Source organism: Cervus elaphus, chromosome 24 (assembly GCF_910594005.1).
Source record: "Cervus elaphus chromosome 24, mCerEla1.1, whole genome shotgun sequence".
NCBI classification, from domain to species: domain Eukaryota; kingdom Metazoa; phylum Chordata; class Mammalia; order Artiodactyla; family Cervidae; genus Cervus; species Cervus elaphus.
In genome coordinates this window covers 43,225,501-43,244,148 of record NC_057838.1, presented here as the reverse complement: position 1 = coordinate 43,244,148, position 18,648 = coordinate 43,225,501, and the positions used below count along the sequence as shown (strand labels likewise).

Genomic DNA, 18,648 nt, shown 5'->3' with positions numbered 1-18,648 from the left:
GTGTTACTTCTTTAGATTAGGAAAGACTGTGGATCTCTCTTTGAATTGCTTTGCACAGTTTTTGCTTATATCTGTCTCTCTTCCATTGCCTTTTTCCCTCAGATGGATGATGTAATTGATGACATCATTAGCCTAGAGTCAAGTTATAATGAAGAAATCCTGGGCTTGATGGATCCCGCCTTGCAAATGGCAAATACGGTATTGGTGATCTTTTTATTTTTCTAAAAGAAAAGCTTGAGATATTATTTCCAGTGCTTTTTCCCTGTTCCTGAATTTTCAGTTTCTCTTTGTAAGTGATTCATTGAGAAGTTAATTCATGAGGCAGAGAAATATCTCAAGATCACAGATAAATGACTCAGACATTAGAAATTCAGAATTTCTCGTGAGTTTATCAGTAACCCCATAATAAAGCTCTACATTCCCTAGAGTCCAAGTTCACTTTCAATAAAATGCTAGGTTTTCTAACTCCCCTCGACATCTGATGCCCAACTTGGTACACTGCTGCCAGGGGAAATACCATGTGCTGTTTTATTTACAGTGGTTTTCTGGTCGGCCTGAAAACATAATGCACTTTTTAAAGGAGATCCCTTACTATTGACAGGTGATTAAGTGACGTTCAGTTTGCCCCTTTTCAATGGCAAATTTATTCCAATTTTAGTTCATTAAGCAGGGGTCATATTTGCCCTTCTCTGTTAAGTATTCCTGTCTGCAGTTGGAGCCTTGCCTGTAGAGTTTATTTTCTTTCACTCCTTCCATTTGTGTCTTACTCGGTTCTTGCAGGAATTCCTTGAGTCATGTTGGGATACTATCATTGCCCTCCGTTTTAGGGTTAGGAAAGGTTAGCTTGTGTTGCCCTAGGTTAGACAGCTTAGATGTGTCAGAGCTGGGACACGGTACATCTTTGAATGCTTAGTCTCATCCTTTTCTGTTTTCTATACAAGCAGTGCCATGAGACTGTCGTATTCTTTAGTAATTAGTATGTTTTGGGGGGGTATACTATTTTTATTAACATTTAAATTTTACCAAGAGTTCAAGAATATGCTAGCCTTCTGTTCAGATTTTTGAAATGAAAATAAAATGGACAAACAGCTTTAAGGATGCAATATATTTAACACTGCATAATATATTCACCAGCTGGACAATCTAGGGGGTGGTGTAACTACACACTTAGGAGACAAGACCTGGAATTGAGGAAGAACCTACCATTCAGGACTAGGCAGAGGACTCTGGTTGCTGACAGAATCTCCCCTTGACTTCAGACTTGACACAAACCGACCAAATCTATCAGTATATACAAACCAGTGAGTTCAGGACAGTTACAGGATAGATTGGCCAGAGCTGGTTTGGATTGTGGGAGCCAGTCTGAAGCAAGCAAGATTGGTTGGAGGATGGAAATGTTGCAGTTGAAGTCCAGGATCAGTAGATGAGAGCAGTCATCTTGTAAAAATTACTAATTTCTACACAAGTTCCTAAGATGCTTTTCCCAAACAGGGTAGTAATTGGTTTTTAAAAGATTAACTTCCATGGTGGTAAGAGGGTGAAAGGGAGTTGTTAGTGGTTATAGAAATTCAGATTTGCAAGATGAAAAAGTTCCAGAGATGTACTGCCCAACAATGTGGATATACTTAACACAATTGAACTGTACACTTAAAAATAATTAAAAATGGTGAATTTTAGATCATATTTTTTTTAACCACAGAATTTTTTTTAAAGACTAAATTCCAATGATAAATTTCCTTGGCAAGGGAATGTGGTAGCTTTTACTTATTTTTACCAAAATCCCTAGAAAACCACTTTTTTATAGTTACGTTTTCTTTTCTATCTTGATCCAGTCCTTTAAGTCACCTTTTTGAAGTCTTGAGGAGTAAGGACTCTCCTCAAAACCTCTGAGTTTTTACTAGATTGCTTAGTTTTGTCAATTTACTACCCGTTTAAACTCCCCCCCACCATTTTGAAAGAACTAAATATTTTTTTTAGCAAATGTTTCCAGGCCAAACTCATCCCACCCTCTTTGAGCCCTGGGTCAGCTTCTGTGGATCCTTCTTGCTTTCAGCTTTATGCATCCTGTGAGGCAGACTGTGCTTGTCAGTAGTCAGAATCCTAGGATGAACATGAGCAAAAACCTTGGAGGAGCTTGCGTTCAGGAATTTATAATTTTTAAATATACCCATGGGGTCGCTAGGAGTCGGACATGACTGAGCGACTTCACTTTCACTTTTCACTTTCATGCATCAGAGAAGGAAATGGCAACCCACTCCAGTGTTCTTGCCTGGAGAATCCCAGGGACAGGGGAGCCTGGTGGGCTGCCATCCATGGGATCGCACAGAGTCGGACACGACTGAAGCGACTTAGCAGCCTCAGCAGTCCCCTTGTAGCACTAATTAGCAATGGCCAAGTCATTGCAAATTTCAGAAGAACTTTGCTGACAAGGGTGATAATTTTCCAGTGGCATCAAATGGATACCTGCGCATACTCAGGAGAACTATAAGGTTGACATGATTCTTTTAAATTATTCTTTTTAAAAAAATTTTCCCCAGTGATGAGGACCTCGGATGTCATCTGATCTAACCTGGTACTCACTGCCTTAATTTTCTCTTGTATATCCTTCATATTCCCCTCCAAAATATCAGGCTTTCAGTTTCTTGAAAGCTTCCAAATCCACACTCATAAGTGAAGCAATGTAACACAGTGGTTGGGAGTTGAAGATTTACTATCAGACCTGGATTCAAATCCTAAGTCTGCCATTTACAGCCTGACCTTGCACATTACTTAGTTTCTTGAAGTCCTCCATTTCCCTATTTGTAAAATGGAACTGATCATTGTTTCTCCTTGACATGGTCATCTCCTAAATTATGAATTGTTGTTTAGTCATTGAGTCCTTTCCAACTCTTTTGTGACCACACGGACTGTAGCCCACCAGGCTTCTCTGTCCATGGGATTTCCCAGGCAAGAATACAGGATTGGGTTGCCGTTTCCTTCTCCAGGGGATCTTCCTAATCCAGGGATCGAACCCCTGTCTCTTGCATTGGCAGGCAGACTCTTTACCACTAGCCCCCCGGGAAACCCTAAAGTATGTACAGCATTTAGCATTGGAAACATAACTTGTACTCAACAATGTCTAAATTATTCTATATAATTTATTATAGTTTAAATAATTTTGATAGTATTTTATCTGGGTGATATTCACTCAGCACCTGTAATATGCCAACTAGAGTTGTTCTATGTTAGAATAATATCATGCTCAATAATGGAAATATTTCTCATAGTGAGTCTCTCTGTGGATGTGGATCCCGGTTTGCATCGTGGAGAACCTGTCCTTGTGACAACCCTCTGAAGACATGACCTTTAGATTGAATACCCATGTCTCCTTGGTCAGTCTACCCTGGAATAGATGTCCTAGTCCGATTGCTCCTGAACTCGCTTTAAGATTGATGTAGCCTTTATTAGATGCCTCCTACGTGACCAGCGCTGGGTGAGGTGCTGCGGATGCAGATGACTCAGGTCTCCTTCCTGGTCTCACTGGGCTTACAAGCTTAGAAAAGGAGACCACTTCAGACTGTGAATGGAGAAGGAGAATTCAGAAGCAGAGAGACTGCCTCAGGGGAGTTCCCAGATAAGAAGGAATCCCCAGGGCAGACTTTAATGAATTCCCAGTCAAGAGAAGAATAACCTGCAGCACCCTCAGGGGTCACTGACTTTGTCCTAGTCCCATTTCTCTTCTGTGGTCTCCATATCAGAACTTTCCCACAATGAACTATTTCAGCATCTTACAACTGGCAGAAAGACACTGTAACACAGAAATTAGGAACACAAACTCTCAGCCAGACATCTGAATTCAATACATACTCGAGTGAGTTGTTTGTCTTTGCCTCACTTTCCTTCGCTGGAAAATGGGGATCATAATAGCATCTAAAACAACAGAACCTATGCCGTCACTAAATGTTAGTTACTAGCTCTTATTCTTGATAAAATTGGGTTTTAGTTGTTAGAATTAAATAATAGAACCACTGCAACTTACTAACATTTTAATTTTTTCCCCACAGTGGAGTTTAAACTTAATATTCTTTATGTTGGGCATTTTTTCCTTTTAGTTGATTCTTTGAAATGGTCTATTTCAAGTTAACTGCTTTGAAAAATAAAGTGGAAGGAACACTTTGAGAGGAAACTATCCTAGAGAGGGAACTATCCTAAGGGAATTAGAGTCTAGAAATAACTATTCTGAGATCACAAGGGCCCTCTTGTACCATCGCAAACAAAGAATAAAAGTCCCAGTTTACTTGTGCTTACAGTACTTAATTGATATTCAGAGAAGGGGACCATCCAGGGAGAAAAAAAATAATAACATTTTGCAGTTATCATTTACTTGGAAAAATATTCATTTTGGTGGAGCAGAACATTGAAGAACTTGATTCAGACAAAGTTTAGGGAACATACACACGTGTGTCTACCGTCTCTTTATTTGTCCTAGTTGGACTGTGTCTTTTATCTGTCCATTGTATAGCTCGGGCACTGGAAGTGAAATCTTGTCCATCAGGTTAATGTGCTGGATAAAAACCCCGCAAAGACACAATGTATTCATGTTAACAGAAGGTGAGCTTCTTCTTCCTTAGCTTTAAAAGTGTTATTTTGACCTAGTAATCAAGTTAACTGTGTTTATGGGGGAATTTTTCAAAATGATAAAGGGAGCCACTGTGTCTTTTCGTAAATTTGCATGGCTAGGAGACTGATTTTTAGTTAGAAATCCATATTATTTTAATCAGCCTCCCTTTGAGTAGCTTTCATAAGTAACGGCTGTTAACATAAAGAGCCTAAGCCATCATTTAGAACAGTCTTTCAACCTTGGTACTGTTGACTTTTGGGATGGATAATCCTTTGTTATGGAGACTGTCTTGTCTGTTATAGCATGTTTAGCAGGATCCCTGGCTTCTCCCCGCTGGAGGCCATTCATACCTTGCCATCCCACAGTGACAACTCAGAATGTCTCGAAACAGTGACAAATGTCCTCTGGGAAAAAGGGGCAAAATCACCCCCAACGAAAAATATTTGGAATATGGAGTGGTCACTTTAGCCGCACACATCCCCTCATTTCTGTGCTTAGATCTGCACTGCAATCCACGAGATGCTTGGCAATTCATATGGCAGATAGTTCTGTTAATCAAAGTGAAAATTAGTTTGACTGCCCAAAAACTGTGACTTCCCTGGTAGCTCAGAGAGTAAAGAGGCTGCCAGCAATGCAGGAGACCCTGGTTTGATCCCTGGGTCAGAAAGTTCCCCTGGAGAAAGGAATGGCAATCCACTCCAGTATTCTTGCCTGGAGAATCCCCGTGGACAGGGTTGGATACAACTGAGTGACTGAACAGCGAAACAGTTTATCAGTCACTTTAAAAGCAGGTACTCTGTTTCACTGTGCATGCGTCTTCAGTTATGTTCGACTCTTTGTGACCCCTGTGGACTGTAGCCCGCCAGGCTCCCCTGTCCATGGAATTCTCCAGGCAAGAATACTGGATTGGGTTGCCTTTCCCTTCTCCAGGGGATCTTCCCGACCCAGAAATCGAACTCACATCTCCTGCATTGACAGGCAGATTCTTGATCACTGCACCACCTGTTTCACCCACTTTATCTTGTTTACTTTTTACAAACCCCTGTGAGATGGATGATATGACTGCTACTTTTCAGAGAGGGACATCTCACCTCACAGCATTTAATATCATTTGGCGGGTCAGAGACAGGCCGCTTCTAACCTGAGTCACTGGCTTCTTAGCCCAGGATGTAAATGACTGCACTGTTCATTTGTAAATTTGAGTACCCACAGTTACTCAAATTTGAGTACCCACAGTTAGGGTTTTTATTTGCTCAGGTTCATTTGGAGATTAATTGAAAATTGCAGTTTTTAATTGATTATTATCAGCAGGTTGAGCCTGCCCTCCTCCTAATAATACAATTAACATGCGATGTGAACCTCCTATCAAAAACCTGCACTCAGAGTAATACCTTGATGTTCCTTTTTGTAAAGTCAGCATGATAAGTTACACAGAGTGCCTTTTAACCTCTGTGCCTGGCTCAGAGTAGGCACCCACAAAATTAAGTTTTCCTCAGCAAAATATCCCAGCAGGCTCTATGATGCCCACTCCTAACCAGCAAGATTGGAAAAGCTGCCTAAGCGAGAAATCTTTTCAAGAACTCTCCAGAGGGTTATAAGCTGCCTTTTCAACTGGATGTAATGATGTTTGACCTCAGTGGAGTTGCCCGATAAGGCGTCTTGTTCCAGAGATTTTAATTCATCTCTCTTTTTGGTCAGCCCTGCTGTCCGTCCACACAGTCTTCTCTGTAGTTTTTAACCCCTGCTCAATCCATTTCTTTCTGAGTTCTCCCCACTTGCACCCGACTTGTCCATCCATCTCTCTCTCTCCCCCAGTCTTGTGTTTGTGTCTCTGTCTTCCTGTTTCCACCTGTCCCCTTGCGTCTTTCTTTGTCTCATCCCAGTTTTCAATTCTTTCACCCTCTCTTTCTCTTTTTGTGAGTCTGCATTTATTAAGTATATGTACACATAATATCTTCCTTTAGATTGTGGTTAGAAAATATATTCTTATCCTGGAGAAGTTTATAATAGAACATATCTGTTCAGTATCGATCCAGTGCTAACTTAGAGGTTTTTTTAAAGTTAGTTGTATTTATCACTTGCCTATTATTTATTCCTAACAAATTATCCTAACAACACAGTTGCATGCTTTGCACACAGTCTGCACATGTGATCTTTATTTTTCAAGCCATGGAAATAATTGTTTTTAGCTTGTGCCGTTGAATCTCAAGTCACATTATTGGTTTATTAATACCCGATAGTTCTTCCCAAATCTGAAATTCCAGAAGGATAGGAAGATAACTTGAGCAAACTCCAGGAGACAGTGGAAGACAGGGAAGCCTGAAGTGCTGCAGTCCATGGGGTCTCAAAGAATCAGACATGACTGAGCAACAACAAAGGAGGAGGAGGTTAAAGCTTTGGAATCTCGAAGTCTTACCAGATGTCATACCAGCTTTATAACTTTTGACTCTCTGACTCTGCAGTGCTGTATTGAGACATTTGAGCCTCTTTCACTTTGCTGTATTAAGTTGGACAAGAATAAAACTAAACACTCACAGGGCAAGGCTGACCTGAGAAGATGACCTGTTTCATATAAAACCACTAAGTGAAAAGACAGCTAGTAATCATGGTCACTTTTTTATCAGTTCCTTAACTCGAGGCCCTTGAAATACAGTTCAAGGGCATTTTACATTATCACATTTTTATATGTACGTATAGTGAGATATGTGTAATCCATTTCATATGCATAATTTAGATGCTGTCTTCACAAAGGAACAGAAGACTGAGTGGAGAAGAGAGATGTGTTCTGCTGATCTGTCTGTTGGAACAGCCCCCAACCCCAATCATACTAGAGCAAGTGTCACGTTAACCTGTTGGAAAACATCTTCTTCTCTGCAGTCTTCCCCCATCTCTCTAGCTAGGGGTTTAGCTTATAGAGTGTTTCTTTAGAAGTCATGACAGGAATACGATACCTGGTGGGTGCCAATGGAGGAAGCACATTTGATTCCATCTTTATTTCATGGTATCTTTTAATCTGTATGTTAGTGGTTATTTGAAAGAATGACACATGCTATATTGTGATATAGCCTCTACCAGGTACATCTGTGTTACTGAGTATTTTAATTGTACTTAAATGCTATCTACATTTACTTTTCTCAGTAAAAAATTCAGAGTGTATAATTGAGTAAAGGAAGAGCTGAAAGACATAAACTCTCATCTGGTAATAATAGTTTCAGAAATTATTCGAGTTAAGCTGGAAATGGGAAGTTTCTGCCATGGAAGTAGTGAGATCACTTAACTGTTTCCCAACAATTAATACTTAGACCTTTATTTCAGGGAGTGGGAAAAGGAAGTGTCTTGGATCTCATGTTTATAAAACTGGGTACATCAAACTCATAGCAGAGAACTAGTCACAGGGAAATGCATACGTGACAAAGGGAAGTCATTGTTGGGATAAAACAGATTCACTGCTTGAAAAATATTAAATTCTGAACAAGAGACAAACACTCTTAAGCTCGTTTGGAAAGGATCAATATTTCTTTTTTTTTTTTTTTTTAAGTGTTATCATTTTGTTCTTTTATGAAAGTCAATGGGCTCCCTCTTGTGGCTTTGTGAAAGATTTCAGTTTCAGGGAAAATACCTTTTTAGTATAATGGTAAGGATACCATTTCTTTTCCAATAAGAAAACACTTTTCACTGCTTTGCTTTGGAGAGAGAGAGAGGAAGAAAAGGAAGGAAGAAAGTTGACTTTGATGCAAAACCGGACTTGGCTACAAAGCTATGCCACATAGAAAACAACTTATAATAATAATAGCCAGTATTTACTCAACATCTACCATAAGCTACTTGATGCTATAAATAATGAGTTCACCACATTATCCTTTGTCTCGATGCTCACGATAAACCTATCCAATGGGTTGTATAGTGATGTGATGTGTGTGAGATTCTGCCTCCTTTCCTGACTCTAAGGGAACCCCTAAGGAGACCATATATCTGTGAATGAATGGAATGGTAAACATCTCATTTCCTGTATTAACGAATATTTTTTAAATGAAATCATTTCTTTTTTTAAAATTAGTTTTTCTTGGAGTGTGGGTGCTTTACACTGCCGTGTTAGTTTCCGGGACGAGCACAGTGACCCAGCTGCTGTGCATCTGTCCGCCCCCTTTTGGACTTCCTTTCGGTTCAGGTCACCGCAGTGTGTGGAGTAGAGTTCCGTGTGCTAGTCAGCATGATGTTCTCATTAGTTTTCTGTTTTATACCTAGTATCAATGGTGTATATATGTCAATACAGTCTGGAATAAGATATGGGTTTTAGCTGACTAATTTAGGAATCGTTCAATGATTCATTTCCGTTACTGTTTTTTTTTTCTCTTTCCAGTTACCTGTCTCTGGAAACTTGATTGACCTTTATGGAAATCAAGGCCTGCCACCCCCAGGCCTCACCATCAGTAACTCCTGCCCAGCCAACCTTCCCAACATAAAAAGGGAGCTCACAGGTAAATACTCAGCAAATGTGCCTCTCACTGGAGGTTTTCGGTTCGCATTCTGTTCAGCAAAGTTACCCAAGTCGTGACCTCCAGAACTATTTCCAACTCACACACATATGTTTTTAGGTCTGGCTAAGACTTTGAGCTGTGTTTTAGTGTGGAGTATTTATACTTGGAAATCCTGGTTTCCAGTATTACGTGAGATGCTGGGAATCGCACCCCCCCCCCCCTCCTCCATGACTGCCGTCATTGTGTCTGTGGCCGCTGTCCCCTTTGGGGTGACAGCAGCAGGCTCCCAGTCTGGATTTTTCCTGGCCCTTAGTAGCATTTGAGTTTGAGAACTCTGGTCTGAATTTTCCTTTGACACACGTTCAGACCCACAGTTGGGACAGACTAAGGCCATATTTCTTACCTCTTAAGATGCTTCCTGTTACTTTTGCTCTATCACATGCAAAAGATTCACTCAGATTGAAGAAATAATTTATCAAATGGAGCAGTGGGTATCGTTTGCTCTTGAGGCAAGTGTGAAATTACCTGTTTCGCCATTTTTGTTCAACGCTTTAGGGAAGGCATTTGGCCATTAAAACACGATGAAACTGCATTAGAACTAGCATTCTACCCTGCTGGATTTTATGGCCTTCAGCTCATCTGAGCCCTTTTTATTATTTGATCCTTGCATCCTACAGGATTTGGTGAATGGACTGAGACTATGGAATATAGATTTGGTGCAAAAAAATTCCTGTTCTATTCAAGCGTGTCTTTGAAAGAACAAAAACAAAAGTTCAGAAAATTGTGGCAGGAGAAAGACATTAAAAAAAAAGAGACATTGATTTGGTTTTTATTTTTTTTTTATTTTATTTTTTTTTTTCATATTTTAATACTTTTGTTTATTTGTATATAACTGTATTTTAAAATTATTTTTTTATTATGAACAAGCATATAACAAGCATAACAAGCATAACTGCAAAAAAATCATTATATTGACATTGATGAAAATACTTTTGTGTGCTGATCCAGTAAAAGACACAGTACTTAACATATTATTTCTATAGGAAAAAAAAAATGATGTCTGAAGTCCAAGCAAAATTTAGGGTTTATTTTTGGTTTATTAAGTGGAGACTTATTATTTAATTGTTTTTAAGTACTTTTTCTAAGTCTTAAGTGATAGTCACTCAGTCATGTCTGATTCTTTGTGACCCCATGGACTGTAGCTTGCCAGGCTTCTCTGTCTATGGAATTCTCCAGGCAAGAATACTGGAGGGGGTTGTCATTCCCTTCTCCAGGAGATCTTCCTGACTCAAGATGAGTAATAAATACATAAAAACCATCAAAAGCCAACAAACACATAGATATCGTACCAGGAAGTAATAATACAATGAAGTTTTAGAAAACATAGCTAAATGAAACTTGTATTAAATAATGATAAAATATGGTTAGAGTGACATGCATAAAATTTTTGAGTGTAAAATGGAGTTTTGAATTATGTATATGATTATTTCTTCAGAAAGAAACCACAGCAGCAGGGGGAAAGAGGATATAAGAAATGGGTGAAGAGGGTGTACATTTATTAAATTTTTTAAAAAGCAGGTATAACAGACAGTACCTCTAGAGTCACTGGTATCTTATAAAATGACCGATCCAGTCTGGACAAGGGTAAAATGGCAGGAAAAGGAGTAAAGGGAAAAGAAATGAGGTTCTGAACACTGATAGCTCGGGAAGCAGCATGCTATACACAAAATAGAATAGGCTTACGAGTCAGCAAATCTGACCTCATAATCTGTTATACATTATAATAATATAATAAATATGCTATAAGTTACGCCAAAAAGATATCTATTTTTAAATACAATTCTGAATTATGATAGTGTCATGTTTTTATATCACTTCTGAAAGGAAAGTAACAGAGGAGTCCCGAATCCCCAGGATTAGTCAAGCAACTTGATTTGTTTTTCTTTGTTTCGTTTTACTGTAAGGCAGCAAATGATCCCTTATCACAGAGATCGCACCAGAGTTGCTATGCAAACAGATCAAATGGAGTTGTCACCCAATGCCTCTGTCCCAAATGCCTATTTTTGTTTTTATAAACTCAGACTAGTAAATAGTTGCCCTAGAAGTCATTGAATCATTTCATTCTAACAGGTTCTGATGGAACCTGGCTCAAAGTTCTTAAATAATGAGTTCATTTCCGTGAACCAGTTAGAGATCCAGTTTAGGAGCTTCTTGCCTCAGTTTCTGTCTCAGTGTTAACAGATCAAAGAAAGACCGAAAAGTGCTGTTGCCTGAAAAAAAAATTTGACTGCTGACAATCCTCTATTGACAGCAACTTCTCATAATCTCTGGTTATTTATTTTTTTGTTGTTCATACCTGTCTTTCCAGCCTGTCAGACATCTTTGTAACTGGTCTTCTACCATTTTGTAGAAGCTAAGTTTTTGCATTTGTTGGGTATATATTGCTTTTGGGAAAAAAAATGAAGTCTTTGATTCAAAGTTAAAAATTTTTAAACTCTGTTTTTATTTATAGTTAAGTCAGATAAACATCCATTTGTTTAGACAATGAAGTGTTTTTTTAGTTTACACCACTGTGTTCCTTGAAGGGTTCTGAATTCTAATAACTTCATTCATATGCACAGCATGTATTTTCCCCACAGAGTCTGAAGCGAGAGCATTGGCCAAAGAGAGACAAAAAAAGGACAATCACAACTTGAGTAAGTTGGTTTTATGTTCATTAAATTGGAGTTGGTGTTCCTCCTTCTATCAGAAGGTTTCCAGGCATTTTGAAGAGAAATTGATTTTGCCTGTTAAAGGTATATTTTATGGAAGAAAATTGTTTTTTGAAGAGACCCAAGTATATAATTTGCCTCCTATTTTAATCTCAGATTAAAGTGAATTATATACACACACATACACACACTTGTTTTCAGTATCCTGAGGACTGATTTTTTTTCTTTTTTTTGTAAGAGGGAATCTTGATCCCCGACTACCCAATTATAAGTTGCTCACTCTGGCACTTAACTAAGAGAAGGGATTATGGAATCATCTTCTCCAGTGAGATTTAAAAGAAAAAAATGAAACATCTGGAGGAGAGTCATTGAGTGAGGTGTGGTAGCCTCCCACATTTCTGACTTTAATTGTTATTTAAAAAAAGGTCTTCTTAAATCCATGGCTGATTTATGTCAATGTATGGCAAAACCACTACAATATTGTAAAGTAATTAGCCTCCAACTAATAAAAATAAATGGGAAAAATAAAAAACAATAAAAAAAGGTCTTCTATCTGTAGAAGAATTGCCATTTGTTGTATAACTTTCTATGAGGAAGTGATTTTTAAAAGTCTAACAGTACTGTAAAATAAAAATTTAAAAATGCTTTTTTAATAATTAAGCATTAAAACAGAAAAAATAGAAGTCTCCTAATGTTTAAAATTACTTTCTTACATGCTTACTTTACTCTTGATCATATCTTTATGCTTTTACCTATGAAAATTCAAGATTTTTGTTACATAAACAAGTTCAAGAGGCTGCAAAAAAAAAAAAAAAAGGGTTGAACTTGGAAGTAGAAAATTGTGTCTGTGTGAATTTCTCATCTTAAGATCCCCTGTCCTCTTTTTCCTAAATTGATTTTTAAGGATGAAGTTATGTATAAACACTTTGTCCATGTAAAAATGATAGGATAAGCTCACAGTTCTTCTCTGAGCCCTAAAAATAATCATTGTTGGTTTTTTTTTTCAATTTGTTATTTGTTTTTGCAACCTTTTCCTGTGTATTTAAGAATACACACCCTTATGCACGCAGAGATTGTAATAGAATGATTTTGTTTGTGATTTAACACAAACAGCCTCATATTGATGCCTGGTTTTTTACTCAGCAGTGTGTCCTAAAGACCTTTTGCTATTACTCATCTAGATCTATCTACTTTTAAAAAAAATTGTTGCATGGTGTGTTCCACAAGTGACTTGTGATATTTAGTAATCCTCCTACTGCTAAGTGTTAGTTCTGTTTCCAGTTTCTCCCTATTATAAACAATGCCACAGTGAACATTTGCAGACATGCCTCTCTGTGTACAGCGGAGTTAGTTTTCCAGGGTGAATGCTAGGAAATGGAATTGCTGAGTCCTTAGGTGGTTATGTCTGTGTGTTTTCTTTGAATAGATCCTGCTCTTCCCAGGTACCCTTTCACTTAGAAGAAACGTCCCTCACCTATTAACCAAGAGATTTTGACTAATATTTCTAAAGTCTCCTCTGGTTTCCAAGTAACTTTACTCTAAGATATTTCTTATTTTCAAATACATTAGAAATGAGATAATGAGGCAGTCTCTAAAGTGTCTCCTAAACTGAAATGTGGGAAACTAAGCTGGATGTTGGCAAAAACAGTATCTGCTTTTACTTCGTCACCTGAACTCTCAAGTTCAGGGTTGTCTGTAAAGTGCAAACATTATCAGCTCCAACTCTGAGGGCAATAAAGCAGTCTTAAGATGTCATTGAACCATTAGAAATTAATACTCAAGGTTCACTTGCCCATTGGCTTTTCCTCTTCTAGGAATTTGTCTTGTAAGAGTTCCTGCCAAAATGGGCTAAAGATTACATTCATTTATTCATGCGTAGCTACTTTTTGAGCCCCATTATGTATAAGGCACTTTTCTACAGAGGTGAACCAGGCAGACAGATTTGTCTCCTACCCTGAGAAGCTTACATGTGAGTCAGAGGCAAACAGAATGGATGAGCAAACAGATTCATGCAGATGGTGTTTTCAGCATAGGCTAAGTACTGTGAGGGGAATAAAAAGTACATGCGACCACTAGCAAAAATAGTCGTTAGACCTTTGAAAAAGAAGGGAGACATTGGAAATAGTCTACATATTTACCAGTAGCGGATTTGTAAAAAATAAATTACGGTACATCCTTATTAAAGGATACTCTGTGGCTCTTAAGAAGAATGGTGTTGGTCTGTTTCATCTGTCTACAATGGATTACTGAGGGAGGAGAGCAAACAGCACAGTAATGTGTGTAGGATCCCGTTATGTAGAAGGAACACACTGTGTATGCGTGTGTGTGTGTGTGTGTGTGTGTGTGTGTGTGTGTGTAGAAGAAAATCTAGGAGTCAGCCTTATCATTGGCAATTTCCTCAGGCATATAGATGTTGGATGGTGTGAAGAGTTATTTCTTACTTTTTCTTTACACAGTTTCACATATTTTGCCATTTTTTTCAAGCTGATATCACTTATAGTAAAAACATAGTTGGGAGGGAGGCACTGAATTAAAAATAAAATGTAGTACATACAAATGTTGATGATAATAGGTGTCAACAATGCACTGGTACGTGTGAAAAGATAGATGCAGAATGGGTTTTCGTGTAATTCTATTTTAGTGATGTCATACTTTATTCGCTTCATAGTTGTTGGAGGCCTAGTGTGTGCTAGGCTCCTATGGGTACTTGGAAGGCATCAATGACTAAGCATATATAAATAAATAGAAACATGCAAATGTTAGATGGTAGAGAGCTCTATGATTAAATGAATGAATGAATGAAATATGTAGATGTTAGATGTCAGAAAGTCCTATGAGGAGGCAGAGTGCAGATAGGGGAGTGGAGTGTTGGGATGGGCACGGGAGGAGGTGGGTCCCTTCTAAATAGGCAGTCAGGGAGGGCTCATAGGTAAATTTGAGTCACTACTGGAAGAGGGTGAGGGCAGAGCCATTCAGTTATCTGGGGCAAGAGTGTTCCAGGCAAGGGGAACAGCAATGTGAGGCCCTAAAAGTGGGGAGTGTGTCTGATTTGGTTGAGGAAGACCAAGAAGCTCATGAAGCTGAGGATAGGAGGAACACAGATGAGTCACAATAAAACATGATCAGAGGAGGAGAGGAAGAGAAATGAGCTCAGAGGGATGGGAACTCCCAGATCCTGTAGGACACGTCAAGGGCAAGCAATTGAAGGGTTTTCAGCAAGAGATTAACAAACTCTGACTCATGTTTTCACAGCTTATGCACTGTAGATAGACTGATGGGGGCAGGGTATGAAGGGCCTGGGTGAAGCAGAGGTACCACTTGGGAGGACTGCAATAATCCAGGCGAGAGATACTGATGGTTTCTATCAGGCAGCAGCAGGGATTTGAAGTGGATGACTTCTGAAAGTATTTCAGAGAGAGAGCCAGCAGATTTTGATGATGGATTGAATATAGGATGTGAGAGAAATAGAGCTACAGAATTGATTCTAAGTTTCTGCCCTAAGCAACTGGAAAGATGGAGTTACAGTGAGGTGAGGAAGCCCGTGGGTGAAGCTTATTGAAAAAAGGAAGATCAGGGGCTGAGGTTTGGAGTGTCAGGGCTGCCCACTGGACCTTTCTATGGAGGACTTCCATATGACCTTCATAAGTCTCTACTAGTAGACTTACGAGTCTAGAGTTCCAGGGAGATGTTTGGGCTGCAAATACGATAGTCATCATTGTGTATGTGGTATTCAAAACCATAATCCTAAATGAGGTTACCAGGAAGTGGATATAGATCAAGGAGAGCCTCAAGATCTGTTTCCTGGGTGCACCCCTAGGCCACATGTGTGCTTATTCTTAGAACATAAAAATAATCACCAAGGATATGTAACAAATTTTACAGTGGTGGTATCTGGCTGATTAGAGACTTTTATTTCATTTAATGTATTTCAGTAATGTTTGATTTTTTATGAATATTATATGCTTGGAAAAAGAAAACATGTCATGCTTCAGAGTTTTGAAAGAAGTTAGCTAGATCAGAGGTCCAAAAATTTCTTCTTCAGAGCCAGTGATTATCCCTTGCTATTTCTACTTTATAAAAGTCTGATGATAAGACTGTGTTATGCATAACTGATTTAATCATAGAAATAATCACTCAGCTAAAAAAAAATATAATATGTATTGAGAAAGTAGTGAATACTTTTTATTCAATACTATTTATTAAGCATGCAGAATGTTAGTGAGTCAAATATAAATATATATTAGATTTTGTATATGCAAAGTAAAATATTAATACCTTTAATCCAATTTATTAGACTTTAAGTTATTTGGAATTTATTTTCAGACTAGGTAAATTTAAAACATTTATTAAGTCATATGCCTACTATTTCACCCCCCTTCCCCCAAGAAGATGATTATTCATTTGAACATACAACTAGGTTTATAAAAGAAGAATGCTGTTAAGATGCATAGTATAGTTGAAGATGCTTGATTTCTAGGATTATTTTATTCATTATTGTAGCCAGTGGACATGTCTGCCTGTTGAGCATTTGAAATGTGCCTAATTCAAATTGTGATTTGCTGCAAGTATAAAATGCACACTGGATTTTGAAAAGTTAGTACAAATAAAAGGATGTTAAATATTTAATTTGTAAAGTTTTATATAGTCTACATGTTAATATTATAATGTTGTTGATATATTGAGTTTAATAAAAATATTAAAGTAGATTTCACTTCTTTCTTTTTACTCATTTAATGAGACTGCTAGAAAACTAAAAACTACATGTGAAACTTGCATTATGTTTCTGTTGGGTATTCCTGGGCTGGAGGAAGGGTTTTTGTATGGCCTGTAGACTGAGAATGTTTTTTTACATTTTTAAATGGTTTAAAATGTCCAAAGAATATGATTTTATGATATGTGAAAATTATATAAAATCCAAGTTTCAATATCCAGTGATTCTTGTTAGTAAACTTGCATCGTCGAAAATCGTATTCAGTTAATATTGGTACATTTTGAATTTTGTCAACACAAAATTTATGGAAATCTGTTTTGTCTTTTGCTGTGTAGGTACTTAATTATGTGCTTATTTTTGCTGTTTGGCCCACAGAGAGCTCACTCTCTGGCCCTTTGCAGAAAACTTGCTGCCCCCGATCTGGAGGATCAGGGTCGAGTAATGGCTATTCTCCACTTACTGTGTCAGGCTGTCCTCCACTTACCGTGTCCTCGTCAGCTCTCTGATATCACCTAGGTAGTTTTGTCACTTGTAACTGAGGATGGTAGCTCCAATTTCAGAGGTTACTAGGGTCAAATGAGAAATTATAATCTCAGGGCTTCATAAATGATACAGTTCTGTACCAAGGTAGCATATCTTTTAAAAGGCTTTAACCTCAGTACCAAAAACAGGAAAGTAACTGGGAAATATAGATTCAGGTTTCCATTGTCCCAACCAAGCAGAGATAATACACACATGCCTTTAATGAGATGTGCTAAATGCGTATATGGCACCGTTACTAATAGCCCTTTCCTGTGCTCTTTTCTTGAAGTTGAACGAAGAAGAAGATTTAACATAAATGACCGCATTAAGGAACTAGGTACTTTGATTCCCAAGTCAAATGATCCGTGAGTACAATTGCATCATATATTTTTTCGTACCTTAATGTTTTTTCATATGTTGCAAAAAGTGTGCAGATAAAACTAAAGAAGTATCCCTTCTTCCTTTGGTTTCATTTATGCATACCACTTGCCCCTTTCTTTTGGTTGGTTCATCAAACTAAAATCTCAAGAGAAGTGAACTGAGTTGTTTAAAAAGATTATTGGACGTGAGCTGTTCAGCTTTGGAGGTGGGAAGGTGACTTCGTGAAATCTGAGAATCTCTGACAAACACTGAACTACTAAAAAAATTATTTTATCAGTTCATACTGGACAGAGATTTCAGTAGGTGATAAAGCAAGATTTGTTGGCTATTTATTTGCTTTTAAACTCATACAGTATAGGCACTGAGAGCTGATATTGGAGATTTCAAGTTTAACAATCTTCAGTAGATAAAAGGTCAGTTTTTTTTCCCCCCAAATTATATGCCCTTTGTTTGTTTTACCAATCAAGGGGAAAAAAAGAAATTTTTAATCATCTTATAAGCACCAGTCAGCTAATTTGGATTTCAGCTTCCAGTCTCTAATGCGCTCTTTCAGAGATAACGGTTGTAAAGATAATTTTCCTACCAGCAATGTCAGCAAATAGGACAACAAATACACAATTTTTATCCATTAGAAATTGGCCCATTTGAAGTAAAGGGCTTGAAGATGTATACATTTTAATGGCTCCCACAGGCATTCTATGAAATTAGCCTCTGAATATGACCTTTTAGCTACCTAATAAAATGTAAAGATGAAATCAAGCATTATTCATGCAAGGCTTATTAAATTTGCTATTCACATTATTGTCAGAGAATTTGTGACAAAATAAAACCATTGCCCATTCTAAGGTGGTTTTGATGAATGTTCAAGCAAAGTCTCCGTCATCAACATTTCGCTTTCCCAGGTTTCAAGGAAAGCCGTTTTGAAACTCAAAACATTCAAATTCTCAGTTCTGCAGCACAAATGCATCCCACGAAGGGGCTGTGACCTTCATTTCCTATAGTCAGTCTTGCATGATAGTTGAAATTGAATTCCCATTTTCCTGTTCTTTATCAGCTTTCACTTTTTAGCATATTCTTTTAAACTGCAGCACATGGATCTCTTTAGCAACATATTATGAAATTATGGGGCTGCAGTGAAAGCCTCTATTTGCATATCTTCTTTATTGTATTAGAATACTTATGTGTTTATAATCTGAACTGATAACAATCTTTAATTGTAGGCATTGTTTTAAGATACAGCGGACT

The 18,648-nt window shown here is 37.9% G+C and overlaps 1 protein-coding gene across 5 annotated transcripts in view; it reads left to right on the top strand.

Annotated features, from left to right (window-relative positions):
• The window catches only part of MITF (melanocyte inducing transcription factor), a 228,130-nt gene that overhangs the window by 197,401 nt on the left and 12,081 nt on the right, over positions 1-18,648 (top strand). For all 5 annotated transcript variants that reach the window (XM_043885247.1, XM_043885250.1, XM_043885246.1 and 2 more), the window contains exons 5-8: positions 103-198; positions 8,961-9,078; positions 11,718-11,774; positions 17,312-17,387. In XM_043885247.1, the coding sequence (XP_043741182.1) occupies positions 103-198; positions 8,961-9,078; positions 11,718-11,774; positions 17,312-17,387 (347 nt within the window). The remainder of the gene's footprint in view (positions 1-102; positions 199-8,960; positions 9,079-11,717; positions 11,775-17,311; positions 17,388-18,648) is intronic.